Source organism: Patella vulgata, chromosome 7, assembly GCF_932274485.2.
Source record: "Patella vulgata chromosome 7, xgPatVulg1.2, whole genome shotgun sequence".
Classification (NCBI taxonomy): Eukaryota; Metazoa; Mollusca; class Gastropoda; family Patellidae; genus Patella; species Patella vulgata.
Genome location: NC_065885.2, coordinates 32,350,833 through 32,372,258, shown reverse-complemented (window position 1 = coordinate 32,372,258; position 21,426 = coordinate 32,350,833). Strand labels below are relative to the sequence as shown.

The 21,426-nt window shown below is 34.5% G+C and overlaps 3 protein-coding genes across 4 annotated transcripts; 1 reads left to right on the top strand and 2 right to left on the bottom strand.

The window, feature by feature from the left end:
* Positions 1-2,515: 2,515 nt before the first annotated feature.
* Positions 2,516-8,248, bottom strand: LOC126827768 (U8 snoRNA-decapping enzyme). 2 transcript variants are annotated; one of them, XM_050557289.2, is made up of 4 exons: positions 8,173-8,248; positions 6,851-7,053; positions 6,347-6,613; positions 2,516-5,001 (listed from the first exon to the last, which is right to left on the bottom strand). In XM_050557289.2, the coding sequence occupies exons 1-4, from the start codon at positions 8,174-8,176 to the stop codon at positions 4,804-4,806; spliced, it is 672 nt and encodes a 223-aa protein (XP_050413246.1). In that variant the 5' UTR covers positions 8,177-8,248; the 3' UTR covers positions 2,516-4,803. The 2 variants fall into 2 exon arrangements, with proteins under 2 accessions (XP_050413246.1, XP_055958526.1); XM_056102551.1 differs by having other exon boundaries at positions 8,212-8,227.
* Positions 8,249-8,464: 216 nt separating this feature from the next.
* On the top strand, positions 8,465-17,039 carry LOC126827677 (formylglycine-generating enzyme). Its single transcript, XM_050557127.1, has 8 exons — positions 8,465-8,919; positions 10,995-11,069; positions 11,849-11,931; positions 12,175-12,297; positions 12,618-12,732; positions 14,762-14,878; positions 15,386-15,445; positions 16,321-17,039. Exons 1-8 carry the CDS (start codon positions 8,473-8,475, stop codon positions 16,435-16,437), a joined length of 1,137 nt encoding a protein of 378 aa, XP_050413084.1. The 5' UTR covers positions 8,465-8,472; the 3' UTR covers positions 16,438-17,039.
* On the bottom strand, positions 16,661-20,327 carry LOC126827678 (histone-lysine N-methyltransferase SETMAR). The gene is made up of 3 exons (XM_050557128.1): positions 20,266-20,327; positions 18,959-19,070; positions 16,661-18,007 (listed from the first exon to the last, which is right to left on the bottom strand). Exons 2-3 carry the CDS (start codon positions 19,061-19,063, stop codon positions 17,273-17,275), a joined length of 840 nt encoding a protein of 279 aa, XP_050413085.1. The 5' UTR covers positions 19,064-19,070; positions 20,266-20,327; the 3' UTR covers positions 16,661-17,272.
* Between the last annotated feature and the right edge of the window lie 1,099 nt (positions 20,328-21,426).

The window sequence follows — 21,426 nt, the reverse complement described above, 5'->3', positions numbered from 1 at the left end:
GATATACTGCAATTCGATTGGCTGACCAATATGCAAATTGGATATTTGTAAATTGATTTTACTGGTCAGCCAATCGAATTGCAGTATTTCTTAAAATTTCGATTGTATCTTAGTTTAAGTTTTCGTGAATAAGGGCCCTGTACATAACTTAACATATAAACCAATTCCTATTGAGATAAAGATGAAACCTTAGGCTACCGTATAATTATATGATTTGATTAAACTCAACTGCTATGCGAAATTTCTGTGCAATTTAAAATGGACACGTGGTGTCACTGCCACTCGAAAATGCAGAAAAACTGTTCGGTAACATAAGATTATGATTTCAGTGTTCCACTCTTCACTATTTATAACATAATTACTTATTTCCATGCAAATTGTGATAATATGTGTTGAAAATAAAATTTTGCAATTGAACCTAATTTTACTTGCTCAAAGATTCGAATAGTGTATCGGATCAATTGCAGCCGTGGATAAGAATTATCACGGCTACAAATTGCAGCTACACTAGTCCCACTCTCTTATTTCAATACATATAACCAATGTTTTTACGCTTACTATTATAATACACAAGGTTTCCAAACTTTTATATATGAAAAGTTAAAGATAACTAGTCTTAGGTATTAAATACACAAAAATATAAAAGTTCCTTTTCAAAAACTTTTATATTTTTGTGTGTATATATATATATATATATATATATATATACACACACACACCCACACCCACAGGGTATTCCCCGGTACCTCAAACTGCTTTATAATACACATGTAGGCTTAATACCCCCTGCGTAGCTCAGATATAGTCATTCGAGTGGAAGAAAAGACCGGGGTCCCGTGTACACACAAAGACTAATCAAACCTTTCCAATTTTATTAAATGAAAACAGAATTACTTCTTAAAATGTCGGTCAACTGGCTTAGTGTCTGTTCTCAAGCGGAGCTAATTGTAACAGCATGAGTTTAGTGTGTTTCAATGTGGTCCAACCAACAAATCAATCATTTTAGTCCACGGAGCGCCTGTGTTCACGGGGTATGGGAAAAATTTGAAATTTTTACCACCGCAGATGCGTTTTTCTGCTATTCTAGCCCGTGAGTCAAGCAACCAAAATCCCACTCTATGCCGACCCGAATTCCAATCATCTAATCAGACTGTTGGAGCCGCATTCGCAAGTAATAATCAATGCCCGAAAACTGTCTCACGAAGCAGGGTGACTCCAGACAAAATGTTTTAATCCATAGTCAATTCAGTACAAATTCGGTGTTTTATTAAATTTCAGGCACAATTTAGCCAACTAGATGATTTTTCCAAGCTGAGTGGCTCGATCCAGACAAAATATTTTAATCTATAGTCATTCAGTACGGATTCGATTTATTCAATAAACAGAATTTTAGTGTTTATTAGACTTTAATTTGCGAACTAGATTATAAAATTATTAACAACCTCGTACGTGCCATCATATCTCTCTGACCTATTAGAACTGTCCTCTACCCCTATCAACAAAGATAAACGAAAGGAAACCAGATGCAGAACCGAAATTTTCTTTGAGTCCTTCATCCCTTCCAGTATACGAGAATGGAACAAATTTAACGTTGGAATTAGAAACTCTCGATCCCTTGCTATCTTTGGAAATTCACTAAATAAATTAGATAACATCGTGCCATCACATTACTATACAGGGATACGAAAATTACAAATAATCCACTGTAAACTAAGATTATGCTGCTCGAACCTACAAGGCCATAAATTCCTCAGACACGTCGTCGATGATAGCCCTGCTTGCCTATGTGGTCACAAATTCGAAGATACCGAACACTATTTACTCGTATGTCACTTATATTCAGATGCAAGAAAACGGACAATCCATAACCTTCAACGTAATCATAAAACAATCAGTTGTCTGTTGTATGGGTCAACAAAACTTAGTCCAGAGATAAACACACTTATTTTCGAAGAAGTCCAACAATTTATTTTCTTATCAAAAAGATTTAAATCTCCATAAACAACTCTTAAGTCATTCCAAACCCTGCACTCTGTATAATCATCTAAGTCCATGATGTATCATATATGTTCTATATTTATGTAATTATGTATGTATGTATGTAAATATTTATAATGTGTACATGTATCTAAATCAGAGAGAGGGGTTACACATAGGCATATTTTTAAAAAAAAAAAAAAAAAATTTTCCCACAATTACTTGTCTACCCGAAACGTCAGGCTGCCCAAAAGTAATAAAGAATGTACTAGAATTATCATTAAAATTTAAAAGTGGAAAACGTCAATGTGAACCGAAAAACATGTCCGACTAAATAGCTGAGAAACAAACTGCTCCGTATTGTCAATATTATTCATAAGCTCAGACACTGTCGTATATGTTTTTAAATGACGCAGCCCCCCCCCCCCCCGACACAGCCTGACTTCAACCTAATAATATTGCCACACATAGAAATTAAACCTTTTTTTTTAAAAAAACCCAATAGTATATTAGAAACAATATTTATTAATTTAACCCATTTGATAAAATAAATAGTTAACAAAAATAAAATATAATAGAATATAAAAATATACATGTACTTATAAACTATTCCGAGGCTTTTTGTCTTGAATACTGATATCTTATACAAACATTTCATATCAAAGCCATTAGCCACCAGGACATTAAAAAAAAAATCTTTAGATAATTTCTTTTATTTGGCATCATAACTATAAGCTATTAACTATCAGGATTTTAGATTAATATACTCTTCAAAAAAAGTAGGGGATACCGGGATATTCAGAAACAATACAAAACATTGGAAATGCACTGCTGTTTTTATTAGAGGTAACCAGTGTATGTTAATAACAGGCCAATTACCTACACATGAACATAAACAGTTCATATGGGCGGCTTATCTGACGGCCCCATTTCACTCGCAAAGAGATACACCATTAAATGTGAAAATGGACGTTTTTGATTTTTGTCTTAATAATGAGTAATTGCTCCACCAATCCTAAGACATTCAGCAATTCATCGTGGCATGCTACTAATCAACCGTCTAATCACGATTTGGGGCAATCTGACCCACTCCTCTTGCAGTGCCACGGTCAATTCTTGCAATGTTGTTGGTTGACGTTGACATCGACGAACACGCCTCCCGATCAAATTAAACGCAACACACTAAAGCAATGATACGCTAAACAGTAAATCTTATGCAAGAACCGATAGGAAAGCAAATATGGATAGATAAACCAGCATGCGGCAGTTTTCATCAACCCTTCCTTGAAGTGTCAAATTTGACAACAAACCCCTCCCACGTGTATGGTGCTATTGCATGTCGCATGTGCAGCTCAGTGGTTGACTCTGTCATACATAAGAATTAGTGCTCCATGATAATCTATTACGTACCAGGATTAAATTATTAGGTAGACAGACTCATTCCTAACTTACTTCTTACTTACTCATGGTAGAAATTTTGGCATCCTCTTTGCACAATACTAGATCTTTGTACCCACAATTCTAACCCTAACCCTTCAGAATAGTTTTAACCACAATCCACATATAATTTGTAAACCTAACCCGAACCCTAACCCTAGAGAAGTATATTTTCCAGATTGTACAAAGTTCTAGTGATGAGTTAGTTGTATTTTACGTCCGCTTCCACCGAGGTGATATCGCAGACAAGAAAGATCTAGTATCGTGAATCCTCTTTTGTAAGCGTCAATCTCATAGTGCATTAAAGGGGAGCTACTCTCATAGGTCAAAGTTTGGAGCAGATCTCACAAAGTAACTGATGTAAGGTGGGGTAAATCACCTTTTCCTGCATTTGACTACAACTATGTTACTCTACGCTAACCCTGCAGTAACCAACAAACACCTTTTCAAGGTACAGTGTACACGTCTCCTTTTTCAAAAATCTTGTACCCGTATATATAAAATTTAATATGGCACACCCCAGGAATATTAAAAGATAAAATTACACCCACATATATCTAAAACTCTTAAAACACCCATAAAAAAAAAAAAAAAACACAACAAAAAATCACTATAGGTTACCAGTCATGGTAACATATAGCCAACCAACAGCTTCTTTGTCTGGGCTTTAATAATAAAACCTTGCTTCTGATATTTTGAGAAATTGGTTAACAACGGCTACATTAAGTTAATACCCATTTATCAACAATCACTACTCTGGAAGTACTTTTTTGAAACTCTCAAAATCAACAGTAATCATCTTTAGTCCAGTAATAACTATTAAAATCTACCAAGTATATGCATAATTCAAGTATATGCGTAATTCAAGTTTATACACAATAGCATAATTCATGGACAACAACTCTGGAACCATATTTTCAAAAATGCTAATGATATGGACATTCTTTACCCCAATACCAAAATCAATTAAGAACTATCACATAAATCACAGGCATTAACCAAGGAACCACTTTGGGGGAAAACATCATTATCCCGATATGGAATTTCGAAAATGCACAAAATCTATAGGGAACATCTATACCTCAATACCCACTATCCCTGAACATTTGATGAAATTCAGTGAAGGCTAGGAGCAGCAATGTAAATTGTGTTGAAGATTGATGAAAAACAGAACTCTGTACTGTGAAAATGAGTTTGGTAATGTACACTATTAACAGTCAGTGACTGACCACCACAACACAGGTGTTAATTTTACAAAAAGGCACAAAATAGGGACCATCTTCACCACAATACTAACGATTTTACAAAAATCAGTGAGGAGTGAGTACACTTAAGAAGTGTAGACCAAAAGGGGTGATGACAATAATAAATACATTAACTATTTTAAAACTACTGGAGAGATCGAATATGTTTTTTCATAGCTTCTACAGCTATATCTATTTCATCTTTCGTCATTATGTTGGTGGCACATAATGCCAATAATAGTTCTTCTTTGGAATTTCCTGCAAATTGGTTGCTCAAGAAAGCTGGAAATCCTCGTAGATTATCACCCATAGTAAACAGCGGGGGTCGTATAATTCCAAAAGTCTGAAAAACAAAACAAAAAATGAAGAAAGATATGACATAAAAAAGTATATAAAGAGGTATCAAATGAGTGAATGAATGAAATGGGGTTTAACGTCCGACTGGGCTATTGAAGACGGCATACGCCATACAGTGTGCTATGAAGGAAATTTTGCCTGGAAAGCGGCACTACAGCCTACTCTTATATTGAATTCCAACTACAAAGGGATCTTTTACGTGGATGCTAATGTGTACACAGGACCTCTGTTTTTTATCCCATCTAAACTACTATAAGCTGTCCCTTGCCAGGCCCTTGGTCTTGCACCACTGACGAGGAGGAATCACACCAGAAAATTCTGATGAACGCAGGGATCTAACATGGGACCTCCAGCCACCTTGACTCCCCAGGTATCAAATACAATAAACAATACATAATTTCCTGATTGTTCTTTTACCATAATCAGTTTGATAATGTCTTTCATTTTTCCAGAATAAAGGTTTCTTAAATTTATCCATGAGGAGAGACGCCGCAAGATCTAATGCCATTAGACAATATTAGAATCATGACAGCAGTTGAATAAAATTGGTCACAGAGCACCTAATTAACATAGTGAGTCCCAAACTGATCAGCAGTGAATTCACTTGGCTGCTATAATCACAGAAAGGGATGACATCAGGGCAAGTTAAATAGCTCTCAATATTTTTATTATTTAAACAATATTTTATTCACGGGATACCGAAACAAGTCAATGACTTATATAAATTGGCTTCCCAAAAGCAAGATACATAAATGATATAAAAAATATTATTATCAATACAATGGAGTATTAAATTACATATATAATAAAATTAGAGAAAGAATATAATCAAGTGTTAGCTAGCATCAGGACCAAGAAAGGGTTAATACTCTGAGTTTAAATTCATTACGGTACTTTTAAATTATGCACCCCCTATCGTGCCCTATGATGTGACGTCACACGTATGCATGTGACATTAAAGGTCAGTCATCTTCTAAAGTTAAAAGAAGACTGTCACATTTCCTTCTGTGGAACAGATTGAGTGAGTTCCAGATAAGTTTTAGTGAATCAAATAGGTCAATTCTTAGAAACCTGTATCCTAGTCGTGTACAAGTTGTACAGTACAACTACCAGAAGTTCCATGCTATGCCTGAATAGCTATGTCTACCTACATACTTGCTTAGGTTAATGTAAGAGAGCGTGGCTATTACAAAAATAACCTGTATAATTCAACAGTGGGACTTCTTAAATGAGTTACATAATTTCTTTAAGCAAATTTAAACTTAGCAAACTGATAATATTATTTGTGAAAATAAAGGATTGCCGAAATATAGACAAGAAATAATAACTACCTCAATACCATATTCTTTCGCTTCTAGATTTCGTCTTTCAATAGTATGGAATTCTGTCAGATCTACTTTTTTAGTATAGAAATGCAAAACCAGATTCTTTTCTTCATGAAGATATGTTACCAAATGATCTTTATCATTAAAATTATGTTTCGAAGTATCAATATTAATTTCCTCAATCATCTCTCTATTCAGTGCAGCAGCAGGATTTTCCCCTGCATCAACAAGACCTCCTGGAAATCCTAACACACCATCAAATCGCATCTGCATCTTTAGAAGATCATGAAAAAGAAAGTAAAAAAATAAGTAAAACCTTCATCAATCGTTTATCAGGTAAGTGAAATAAAAGAATTTCTTAGCGATTTGAAGTCAAACAACATTAAATCGAAAATTCATTGTTAATACAGATCGGCAATGGTCACAGAAGAAAGTGTTCCTTTTCACACATTTGGATTTTGACCAATGACATGAGAAGGAGGCCATAAAAAAAAGTATATTCTGATTTACCAAAATTGCTGCCCTGGATTCATACAAATCCCAAACCTTTGTACTGTCTAAGGCATAAATCATTCCATGTGCTGCATGGGTACATGTTGAATATTTTGTTGTGCTGTCACCATACGATACTTTCTTGTAATCTGATTCTTTATCACCCAGTTGACCAAATTTTTCAAATGGCTCAAGCCATCCCCATGTTGGCTTTTCCATTTCTGTAATAAAACATCTTCAAGTTAAACATACATTATGCAAGAGCTAAATCTGCCTTTTGCAGGTCTTTCATAAGGCCTGAAGTGTTATATAAACTATTAATTAGACATTTAATAACATGACAAGACCATACTATATGTCCGATTTACATTCGATTTGAATCCGATCTGCTGTTCCAGACCCATTGATGATGAACCACAAAAATGGATAATCAAGACTTTCTTTATTGTCATTACAGTGGTAACAATGACAATCGAGGCTACTGTGTTTTTAAAATGATGTTTTCTCGGCTTCAATGAAGTAATTTGACTGAAATTTTCAGCATATTCCCTTTACATTATCTACTTTTTAACTATTATAGTTTGAAATACAAACTTGTGGTAATGTAGCATTAAACATTTTCACCAATTAGTTATATATATGGGCCGTAGTTGTTACTACCGATACTGATAAATTTTATAGGTCATTCCGAGGCTGCAACAAATCAATTTATTACTAAAAGCAGTGGATGCATGAACCCCTAAAACAATGCAGGTCAGCGTGAATCTCAGTGATACTGTAGGAGCAAGAAGGAATTTAGCAAATCCTTTGAAAATAATCTCCTGGAACTTTAAGCCTATGCTATATAGGGGTCATTATATACTTTCGCGTTCCGGCCCAGTGACAAATCTTCATGGTCTTGCGGCATATGATTTTGACTCATGTTGAGCGATTTAAATTCATCAATATCTGTTTCTGGTCCAGAAAACGCAGTCTTACTCTTAGGCTACTCTTAGTGGGAAATGGCACAGGATTTAATAAATTGAAATGAAAATCTATTGAAAATAAATGAAATCCATACAGGTTGACACAACAGGTTTATTTAGGCAAATAAACAAATTCAAGGTTTTCAAATTCACCCAAATGTTTATCTACCCTTTGAAGGCTGTGCAACTATTATTATATCAGTGGGGTCTGCCCTCAGGCTCAGAATCCCAACACCAGTCACCCCTCTATCGCCTCGCCCATTCCCCCCACCTAGCCCGCCCCTCTCCCTTCCTTGCTGTAAGCTATTTTACTGCCTGTTGCCCTAACTATTGTTTTCGGCAATAAGAATACAATCCAAAGATCTCTAGGCATACCCATTTGGGCTTCTTTGATTAGAAAATAAATTTCATAACTTTGCGGATTTTCTCCCCGATGTTACAGCTGGGCAGGGGAGCAGTTATTGAATAATGAATAATGTAATAAAAATCCAACACTAATTTAATTCTGATTCTGATTCTAATTCTCGAAATTACACCACCGAGAAAAAGGAATTTATTATAAATGTAACTCATAATTACTATCTGAAATTGATATTAAGGTTTCTATTTTTAAATGTTTATCATGAAATAATGAATACTCAACTCTTCAATCTAAAAAGATACATAAATTCAGTAATGGTGGAGAAAATGAGACTTCTCAATATTTACTCCGTGTTTTTGGTGATTACCTTTCTATCGCGTAGTTGTATTTCATCTCAATGTGAGAAAAATGACGAAGAAAGCTGTGATGCAAGCAAGGAGAAGAGTTGTGGTTGCAGTATTAGTCGTGGGGATGTAAAAAATGATGACGCGAGCGATTCTCCTGTGGCTGGATCAGCAGCAGACGACAGAAGCAAAAACTATCGCCCCGAGACAAATGTAAAAAATCCATATGTTCGTACAAATGAGATGGTTAAAATCCCAGGTGGAACATTTACTATGGGGTCAGATAAACAGATATTTGAAGCTGATGGTGAAGGGCCTGGGAGAAAAGCGAAAGTTAATACATTTTATATGGACAAATATGAAGTCAGTAACTCAGAATTTGAACTATTTGTTAATCAGACTGGATATATTACAGAGGTTATCAATTAATATCTTTTAAAATAATCATTTGTTTTATATCATTATCAAGTAGTGATTGTATTGAACTCAGCTTAGCTCAGGTTGTTTCATTCCCAAACTGTTTCACCTTGCATGGGCTGTTTTAGCTACGAGAATGTAACTAAAAACGCTGAGATATACTGATGTGCTTGTTTTTAGCTACGATTGGATGCCATTAGTTCCAAGTGGCAAACTCAATTTCTTTATTAATGTATGTACCATCTTAAAAATAAGTTAATTTTATACTATTAAGTATTAGTACTTATTATACGCAGTCTTATCTACTGAAATAACATTCATTTATCATGTACATGTACATGTAAAGTAAATCAAGCGTTGTTTTTATCAAAATTGATTCGAACGTTCATAATTATGCCGTATTACTACTGCGCAACTCTGATCAGATGGGTACTTTGATTGGCTATTGCGCACGAGGCCCGCCTTCATGTGTTACAGACATAAATTTAAAATGTCGGAAAAAGCAATCTACTGTCGTTTTGGTTTAAAAAGAGGGGATTTGTACCCGTTTCAGGTAGGATTATATGCTTAATTGTAGTTGGGTGTGGCAGAAATATTATAAATAACAATAACCAATCGTTGTTTTGATTAAAAATATTGTCAATTTTGTTTACAAATGCCGGGTGCGAATCGCTCCCGCATGTGCTACATTGAAGGTAATAGCATCATCTCTTATCTCGAAACACGGAGGGTTGAGAGGTAAGGTTTGTTATCTAGTCTGTTTCATCTCATGTTTTCTTTTAGTTAACAAGAGTAGATAAACACATAATTTTATTTTTGTCATGAACTTTTGGGCAAGGTATCACATGTTATGATTGTTACTGAAATAAAGTTAAATTTACTCACATATTACAATAATCATTCAAGTATTCCAAGTTTGGATCAAAGAAATTAATTTGTTACCTTATCTGGCTTCTTACTTACCGGTATAAGTAATTATACAACTTAACTCTCACTTGGGTACATTATAATTAAATGGTTTGTTTATTAATGTATATATATATATATGTAACTCTGTTAATTAAATGTTAAAAGATGAAACAGCCCAATTGAAAATTAGGCTGTAACAGCCTGTGGTGAAACGGTTTTGGAATGAAATTACCCGCACCCAGCTTAGCTGAATTGTACGGATTGACATAAAGGGGCAATGCTACTTTCAACCTAAAAATTAAATCTCAAATTTCATATCACAAGAGCTTATCTAATGTTAACCATAACCTCCCCCCCCACCCTCCCTGTCACCACAAATATAAGCACTGTCCCTTATATTGGGAACCCCCGTGCATTACGTTCCATTGGCTTTGGGTTCTTTTTACTGGTGCATGTTGTGAGAAACCCCACTAGTGTGCAATGTACCTATATGCTATTCACTTTGTGGCTTTATTCTTCTGACCTTTTTGTCATCTGAAATACTTGATCGATCATGATTGTTAAGACAGGTTATCAGTGCTGGAGATAATACATGTAGGCCTACTTGTTAAGTTGGTGGTAGATAAGATATTAATCTTGAGCCTTGCCATATATCTTAATCATTATGAATTGAATGATATTTTACATTACATGGCATACATGTATGTACATGTAGTAGAATGAATGATTATTAATATCAGGTGTATATTTAATCAGTTGAAGATCCAGTTGTTCAGTACAGTCCTATCAGTGCAAACTGTAATGGGGATACAATAACTGTTTCACTTCAGAAATTATTAAATAAAGTGTAGAATTAAAACCTATATAATACCAAATACATACATGTAGAACATATAAACTAAGTTTAAAGTTTTCTGTTAAAATTAAACTAAAAACACAATATAACAACATTATGTAACCTTACAGGAAAAAGGTAATCTTATGAAATGGAATAATTATAATGTCATTGGATGCAAAAACAGAAATTCAGATGAATCTGATGAAAAATTGTAGGCCTACAGTTAAAAAGTTTGTGTTATGCAAACAAATTGTCAAAAGTGGACAAAACTACATTTCAAAAGTTCTAAAATTAAAATATCACTATGCTTTTGTTTAAACTTTTTCAGGCTGAAAAATTTGGAAATTCATTTGTAATGGATGTTCATCTGAGTGAAGATGTGAAGCAAACTATAACTCAAGCTGTAATTATTATTTTTATATATTTTAAAATTTAATTTCTATACGTCTACATACTTTTATAAATTTAGTAAGGCCGTAAATTTAGCATTTCATGTAAATCATATATAAATTGTTGTTAGTATCCTGGAGTGTACATTGAAGTGTTAAATGTAATTAGTTTTATACTGTACTGTCATCAATAATAATCATTCAGCAAATAGATCCTATTTGATAGCTTAATTAGATATACATGTATATTGAATTCAATACAAATAGAGAATTTCTAAATTTATAAATTCTATAGTTACCACCTGTGGCTGTGTTATTAATATTTTCTGTCAGTTTTAAAGATCTATTTTAATAGAATAATGGAACATCTAGATAATAGTGATACATTTGAAAAAAGTATCTGTAGATTTAGATCTAGCCAAGAAATCAATAAAATGATTTCTGCACAAACCGAGCTAATGAAGACTGACATACATGTATTAGGGAAATTTTGACCGCACAGCTGCACTATGGCCTACTCTTATTTCGAATCCAATAAGGGTTCCTTTACATGCATGCAAATGACTAGACACTGTTCCTCACTAGGACCTCTGTTCTTGCTGGAACACCAGGAGGTAAGCCAGTAACTCCTGGTTAGTGAGCCAGCATCTTATTCACTAAATCTACGCAGCTCCAAATTAATAAATGTTTTAGGTGTTCAAAAATTGAAAAGTTATTAGACTTCTGTGAAAAACGATGGTGAACATGTTCCAAATTGAACAGAAGGATCATACAATATGTCTATAAATTATAGGTAGCTGCTGCTCCGTGGTGGTTACCTGTCGATGGCGCATACTGGCGTATACCCGAGGGAAAGGGAAGTAACATAAAAAACAGGTAGGTAGGCTACAACACATTCCAAATTTTTCAGATTTACCCTGGGTCACAAATAATTTTTCATGGGTTGCTGATTCATATTGAATTAGTGCAATATATGGGAAACTAAGAATTAGGTCTTGTCACATTTCGCTGAGCCCCCAAAATCTAAAAAAAATCAAGATCTGTTTATGTCATAGTAATAAAACTACATTCTTTGAGTAATGAATGACACAAGGGTAATTTACACTATATATATTTTAGAATGGATCATGCTGTTGTACATACATCATGGAATGATGCCACAGAGTTCTGCAAATGGGCAGGTAAAAGATTACCAACAGAAGCTGAATTTGAATATGCATGTAGAGGAGGATTAGAGCAAAGGTTTGTTTTAATTTACATGCTTTAAGTTTAAAGTCCTTTTTAAATTAATTTTTAAAAAAAAGTTAATTAATTGATGTTGAAAGAGATAGGATTGATCAATGTACATGTAATTCTAAACCAGGGGATCTGCCACCAAAACATGCCTAAACAGACAATGTAACAGCATGCTTTATTGTTCCCGAGGGTTTGTTGGCGACAATTGCCAAACATGTGACCAGCAATGTCTTGCTGACAGCTTGTATATTTGCAGCACACATATTTGTGATTATTTCACAGCCTTTAACATCATGGTTTAATAACTAAGCTTGTGTGTTTTGTAGATTATTTCCTTGGGGAAATAAAGAAATGCCTAAAAATGAACACTGGATGAACATATGGCAAGGTGAATTTCCCAAAGAAAATACAAAAGAAGATGGATTTGACAGTACTGCGCCGGTAAATTATGAAAAAATAAATATAATTCACAATTTTACATAAAGAGAACCATAGTTTATGATATGAATTTGAATTTTTTTAAGACAAAGAAATCATTTCACAGTTTACTTGATTTTGAAAAACACCTGAAATAATTTTAAAGTCTTAGATATTCTACGTAAATATTAGTAGATATTCTTGAAGTGCAGATAAGATCTTGATGAAGGACGTCTCTAGTTACATTGTATAGGCTAAAGATAACTTTTTAAAATTTTATAAACCGTATGACTGTTTTACTGGATAAGGAATGATTACAGATTCCTGGCAGTAGAGCAGATGTTCACTATACACTGTAGATGTGCACACATAAATCCGGGCCAAAGAGTATGTGTCAGTATGGCTGTCATAGTAATTCCCTGAAATTTCATGACGGTTGTCAAAACAGATAAAACCTCACATGTTATTAAATAGTACCAAAGAAGATCTAATCTAAGCTGGGTTAAGATTACAAAATTTTAAATGTGTTTAATTCCACTAGAAACCGAGACCAGTCTGTGACATGTAACTTGTTTATTTGATAAGTACTGAAAACAGCCCTGAATTCTTAAATCATTTGTCTAAGCTATACTTTGACAATTTTGATGGAATTTACTTCATTCAGATGGGATGCTGACAAACCTGTTTTCTTGTCAATTTTATTAATTGTACCGCATACTTAAAAATTAATTATACTGCTGTACCATAATATAATTATGGAGGCATGCGTCTGGAAGAACCCTATTCTGATTCAGAATTTTTATACGTCCACATTTTCATGTGGACGTATATTTTTGTCGCCCTGTCCGTCCCTCCACAATTTGTTTGTGGACACTGAACCTTTCATAATTTTTATAGGTTTATAGGAAATATAGGTTTATCTCGAAAAGATCTTGGTTCCTGTCGATATTGGCATTTATCGGATTCAAACTTCATGGATTATGGCCCCTGATTGTATGAAAAAACACATTTTTATCTTGTGGACAATCTAGAGGTCACAATTTTCATCTGATTTTGATGAAACTTGAAATGCATGTTTATAACCCAAAGATCGTAACTTCCTGAATTATGGACCTTGATTGTACTAAAATTGCGTTTTTAGCCTGTGGTCCCTCTAGAGGTAACAATTTTTATCCGATTTAAAAAAAAAATAAACCTTTGAATATATCAATGTTTCACCGTTATGATGGTCCAAAATTGCCGGACAAATGGCCGCCCCTCGTTCGCAAATAGTGTAAATGGTATATCAAGGTTGTGGACCCTCTAGAGCTCACAATTTTGATCCGATTTTAATGAAACTTGAAATACATGTTTATAACCCAAGGATCTTGGTTCCTTTCGATATTCGCACATATCGGATCGCAACTTCTTGAATTATGGCCCTTGATTGTAGGAAAAATCGAGTTTGTTGCTTGTGGTCCCTCTAGAGGTCACAATTTGTATCTGATTTAAAAAAAACCGTTTGAATATATCACTGTTACACCCTAATGATGGTTGAGTTCGAATTTTAGTGAATGTCGGACCAAAACGGCCGGAGAAAAGTGTAAAAGTATGTAATACCAAGGTTGTGGACACTCTAGCGAAGTCACAATTTTTATCCGATTTTGATGAAACTTAAAATATATCTTTATGTCCCAAATATCTCAGTCCGTTTCGATATTCGCGCATTTCAGACTATAACTTCTGATTGTACGATAAATCGCTTTTCTTTTAGCTTGTTCTCTATCCATCTCTTGCAAAATGTGGGCGTATCTTGCCTGGCCACCACTGGTTTTATTGCATATGGTACAATTATCTCACAGTTTACATTTTAGCTTTGAAGGTTTGTGGATTTGGTACAGGTCAGAGTTTGTGATGTAGATCTTAATTGTAGAAATTTGGTCTGATATCTAACCCACAATATCTATACTTGTCATTTTACTTGATAACGTTAAGAGGATATTGCGGTCAAATGTACAAGCAGGCTTAGCAAGCCACTGTCCATCTTTACTAGTACTGTATTTATATTTTACAGGTTACAGCTTATCCTGAACAGAATAAATTTGGTTTAAAAAATATTATTGGAAATGTTTGGGAATGGACAAATGACTGGTGGGAGACTAAACATACAACAGATTTTAAAGATAATCTTGTTAGTTTTCTTTTAAAACAAATTGTACCTCAAATATTATATCTTTGTGTACAAAGTTGACAAAATTCTTTGATTGTGTTCACATTGCAAAATTGCCATTCATATGAATTCACATTACAGTTTTAAATTTTGAGAATACAACAACATGGATCTCAAGGGCTGAAGATTATGTTATACAGTAGAATATCTGTATTCACCAGTCATTCAGGGGAATTGTCATGACTGACCTCTTAATAGAAGTGACCCCGTAATAGAATCTCAGTGTTTGTTAGTGCTGATATCAAGTAAAATTTATGCATCGAGGCATCTGGAGCAAACATCGATACTCTCACATCAATGTATCAGTAAATTTGTCCGTGGGCGAATGAAAATCCATTGACTCAACAAATCTAATATAAATTCTGTACCCCCACTACATTGTCATGTATTTGACAATTTTTATTCCTTTTTGTGAAGAAAATCCATTCGACATAATTAATAAATAAAAAAACATTGCTTATTTTGCAGACTGGCCCAGCATCCGGTGAAGATAAAGTTAAAAAGGGCGGATCATTTTTATGCCACAAGGTACAGTTTATTACTTTGATTACTTCATCTCCCTCTATTTTTCATATATTATTCCTGACTGAATCCCCTTACTCTGCTTTTCTTATATAATCCTAACTGAATCACCTTACTCTGCTTTTTTTATATTACTTATGACAGAATCACCCTACCCTGACTGAATGACCTTACTCTGCTTTTCTTATACTTCTGACAGAATCACCTTACTCTGATTTTCTTATCTGACTGAATCACCTTGCATGTTTGAATCTGAACAGTAGTTTTCTTTAACCCAACCATACTGTGTCTGTACAATCAAGAAACCCATTTTCATCATTCTCCTAGAGCATATATTATTATTTACAAAACTGTTAAAATATGGATGAGGAAAGCCAAAATATGATATGGAATGGGCTTACCACTGACACTGTGCTTTCTATTTTTATAAATAAAATGACACAATGTGTACAATAACAGGGTTCCCGCGGCTTCGTCAAACATTTTTTCAAGGATAAATATATGTCAAATTCAAGGATTTTCAAGGACATTTTTTAGCCTAAAGTTACAATTTTTCATCTCAAAAATAACCAAAACATTACAACTATCGTTATAAAACTTCTAATCTAAACGGGATTTTCATATCAACTTACTATTATTACCAATTTGAAACAAAATTAAGGATTTCAACTGAAATTCAAGGATATTTTCCTATTTCCGCGAAATTCAAGTTTATTCAAGACCTTGAAAATGAAATTTTAAATTTAAACATATTCAAGGATTTTCAAGGACCGCGGGAACCCTGAATAACTATGTGTATTAATTGGCTAATTTAAATGATTTTAATTTTGTTAGTTATTTTAGATATCTCTAAACATATGTATATATATTATATATTTCAGTCCTACTGTTATAGATATAGATGTCAAGCTAGAAGTCAGAATACTCCAGATAGTTCAGCATCTAATCTTGGATTCCGATGCGCAGCCAGCACATTACCAGATTACTTAAAATCATAAACATGTATTTTTCTTGGTTCAATCCGAATCATCCATAGATATATTATTGTAACTTGTCTAGTATAAAAGCCATTTGATTTATTTATGTCTAGATAAGAAATTTTTTAAACAGAAATCCATCCCCCTAATTATCTAAAGGAAAATTGGCTGTCTACTACAAATTAATATTGTATTTAATTCTATTAATAGTGTGTAATAATACAAAACAACTTAATAATTAATATTCATGTTTTAATTTATTTTTTTTTTATATCATATTTGACTGGTCCAAAACATTTAACAGCGGCAGTTCCCAACACATATCTTAAAACTACAGTTAAGACACTTGTGGCCTCACCCAACCTGGAGTCCTAAATGCGTCACTGCAAAAGAAAGTACCCTACATGTTTTCACTAAATGTTTAAATTTGATATAAATATATATTTGTTTTTATTCTGTATAAATATATATTTTGTAACTGATTTATAAATGTTTTAATCTGAGTAATTGTTTTCTTTTGGTGATAGTCTGGAAGTTGGTATATATGATATATTATTGCTTTTGTATGAATTTTACTCTAATATTTTGTAATTATTGTTAATGATTAAAACTCTTGTTGTTTACTGGATTTTGATCAATTTGTTTTAGGTAGAAAATAGACAGTTGAAGTTGACATCATATGTGGAATAAATTTCAAGCCAATAACCAAGAAAGATTTGCAAAAATGCAGTGGTCTTGAGATGTATTTTAGCGCCAAAAATTTGCATCTGATATTTACTGATATATTTTTACCAAGAACATAGGGATATCATTATTATAAAGAATCTGTCACAATTTTTATGCAGCACAAACAAATCTACAGAAAAACAGATGTATCAAAAGGGAGATAATTCTTACACATAGTTACTCCACAATAACATGCTTTTTTATTGACACCTTTGTCTGTATCACAATTCGAACTAGATCCATAACTAAATGACAATTCTTCCAACAATTCTATATCAGTATTAGCAAACAAAGCTAATCGAGGTATACTATTATTGATTCGAACTGGATGCATTGTTAGGTTCGGATCACAAGAATGGTTGATCATTCGACCGATATTGCCTTTATATTTTGGATCAATGAATGTTTGAATTATTCCCGAGGCACAGTGCTCCTTTAATACAAACAAATAATTCATATCATCTTTGGTTAATTTCTTTGATCTTTTATTGGCTTCTTCTTCACTTACTATTTCACCAGCATATTCACAAACAAATGATCCCCTTGGAATTGTTTCCAGTGTCCGTAACGCCAGACCCTTGTGTTTAACGGTAAAAACCTCAAGTTTATATTTTATACCATTCTGAACTAATCTATTTGAGCAGGCTCTATCACAAGAACACTTTGAGTTGCACTCAAGTATAGCTTTGGAACTATCTCCACATATAATATTTTCTAAAAGACGTCCATTTTGATAATTAAGACCCTGTTGTTCAATACATGAGCAACTTATGAGTTCACAGCTTGGCTGACAATTGCAGCCACAAAATTGTTCCACATAATTATCCATATTACAACCTGGGCCTGGTATATTACTACAGATATACTGAAACATACAGAATTAAAAAAAGGTAATTACACATACATATAATATATATGAAACGGCCGCGCTGCATGGACAGTGGCGGCGCGAGTCGCCGGTGGTTGGTGGGGCGAAGTCTAAGGTTGAGGGGGTAAAGGCCCGAGCTTAAACTAGGGGTATGGGGGGCCTCCTCCAGAAATTTTTGAAAAACAGACTGCCGGAAATGCAGTCTGGCAGTATTTCAGGCACTAATCGTCGAGATAAATAGATCTAACCAGACACCGCCTGTCGCCAAACCCACTAGTTTATCCGACCGGAGAGGAAAGCGTCAAACGAACGGAGTAGTGAGTGAATCAACGTGAATGAATATTCTTGCCGCGTTGAACCTATGCCCCAAACAACCCTGTTGATCGTAAAATGCACTTCTCAAGGTGTTATTGTTTATAGTAGGTTTACAGCAGGATGGGCTCGGTAAGAAATCATTCTGACTTTACAACATGCAAGTCTATGACGGGTGGAAATGTGTGATTTAATCACCGTGGAAGGTATCTATTACCGAAAAATATCACAAATATTTTATTTTATTCCTTAAAATTATTGCGGGGGTGGGGGACAGAGGGCAAACCAGAATTATGGGAGGGCAAATGCCCACCCCGAGCCCCTTGGCGCCGCCACTGTGAACGGAACCAGGTTTGTTTTCTCTACGACCTCCACTTCCCTCCTCGACCACCAAAAACATACCAGAAATGGGCCATTTGTCCATCTAATGACATATTTGTAGTGAATATTTTGTTATTGTTTCGCTTAGTTACTTTTATTTTTAACGCGCCTAGGAGCGGGTTCTGTTCAGATGTTAGAAAAAAATGGAGTTAAGGCTCTGAAATTGCACCGAAATTAGAAGTCGGCATACTTTTATAATTTTATTCTTTAGTTGAGAGAGTAGAAAAAAGGTGTTCCAGCAATAAGCCTACCAACCTTGAAAGTCTTCATACTTTTAGACAGTTGTAGATTTTCATAATAAATTGGATTACTTTCAAGCCCTTCTGTAAAATCATTGACGTCATACATAGACAATTCCATTATTATGCTAAAAACAAAGTCAACAAATATATTCATTTCTTTATCGATGCCTGTGAAAACAATAGCTATTTTAAAGATATATTCATTTAGCAACCGGGCCTATTAATTACAATCCATTTCCGAAAACATTACTATTATGGACAAATATAAATGGAACAAGAAAGTCCTGGCCCCAAGTTCACAAAGAATTCTCAGACTTAATTTAAGAATTTACTCAATATTGTTTGCCTTATTTTAACTAAAATATAGCCATTTATAAAACTTTTGTTGTTTTAATGTATCAAATACATCAATAAGAAACTATGTGTAAAGATTTGTGTTTCTGGATCAAAGATATTTCTCATAAACAGTGATTGAAAGTTGAGTAAATTCTTAATTTAAGTCTGAGAATGCTTTGTGAACTTGGGACTTGGAGTATAGGTCTAAAACATCAGTCTTCGACATATTCCGGTAACGTTCTGCGTATTTGAATTTATTCTTGGATATCACACAGACCCAAGGGTTAACCCAAAAAGTAGGAGAGGTTATTTATTCTTCAATCTTCAAAGGCATAGGATTGAATAGTCTTCGCGCACAGCGGCCTGCTCTCTGGCAATTCAATATAATTTTATAGCTACACAAGGGCGGAATGAATGTATATTGTTTTACTACTTTAGAGATTGCTTCAAATACGTTATCGATAATCTATAGGAAAACGAAATCTGTTGGTTGTAAATGCTGGTGTTGGTACAATAAATCTTATCTTATGTCCAAATCTCCGTTTCAAGGACATGGACACTTTTTTCCTTTCATTAATCACAAGCTTTGCTTTATTTTTGTAGTACAATGTACAATGTACAATGTAAATATCATATTTTCTGGTAAGTTCTGATGGACCAGTTTCATAAACTTATTATCATTTATTTTAAAGAATATTTCTTTAAAACGAAGCCCGTAATATAGCTCTATAACAGTACAAAACCGCACACGACCCAAGGTCTTGATATAAAACGTCACACAAGTCGTTTCAAACGTCACGCCCGAATATGACCATTGAACCGTATTGCTTGATATCCGAGTCTATGGCCTTCAGAAACGATAATATACTGTGTGTTTACTATGATTTTATATTGAATTATTCTTGACAAGTATTATCATTACCCATTTGACATCCAAAACCGTGTCTGTTATATAGGACTACGTGTAATCCTTTGCATACTTACAAGGAGGAAATCCGCAGCTCGGAACAACATAGACTTTTATGTCAAGATTGTTTGAGTGGAGTTCGGTCGTTAAAAATCGTAAATATTCAGTTGCCGATTACTGATCCTACGGGAATTAACTTCCTGCTATTTTGCATCAACCGAGCTAATGAACACGCAACCATTTTCACAGCGGTAATGCGAAAACCTGAGTTCACGTGCATTATAGGTCTACATGTTCGTGTAACCCACACTGATCAGATGTGAATATTCGCTAGGCCGCGACAACCACTGATAAGGATGACATCGATGCGACTTAATGAGCCACAAATATTAACTTTTTTCCTCCGACAAATTAAATTCTAAAACCTCTTTTTTATGTATTAGAAAAATAGATAAAGACGTTTGAAGTATTTGTAGGTAAAAATTATTTCCTATTTAGTGTAAATGGGTAGGCAATTAAAATGAGTAAAAGGCAGCATTCTGCCCGATTTAATAACGTCTTATGTAAACAATGCATGCGCCATTCAGCCAATGATTGACTTCGCGTGATGTGACGTCACGTGTTGAAGGCAATCATCTTTCACAGAGATATTAGAAGACTTTCGGGGATCACGTGGCTAAGTGGGTAAGACGCTGGCTCGCTAGCCTGGAGGTCGGGAGTTCGATCCCTGCATTGGCCGAGAAAGTTGATCCAGATTTTCCGGCGTGGTTTCCCCTTGTCAGTGATGCAGGACGGAGGGCCTGACAAGGACAGCTGTCTAGTCGTTCGAATGGGACGAAAACCGAGGTCCCGTATACATATTGGCGTGCACGTAAAAGATCCCTTGCCAGTTGGAATTCGATATGAGAGTAGGCCGTAGCGCCGCTGCCCGGGCAAAATTTCCCTCATAGCACACTGTATGGCGTATGCCCGTCTGCATTAGCCCAGTTTAGGAGCAGAACAGTAGGACATTAAACCCCATTTCATTTCATTTCATTAGAAGACTTTCGTAATCCTCTGTGAAACAGATTGCGTGTAACCATAGGTCCATGGTGTACTGTTTCGTCAAATCATACGACCTCGATAGCACGTGCGTTCTTTACATTGGACGTAGTAACACGAAATGATCCGAGCATAATCAGTGCCTTTTACTCATTTTACGCCTTCGTGTACTATTTTATGTACTTATTTACACTAAA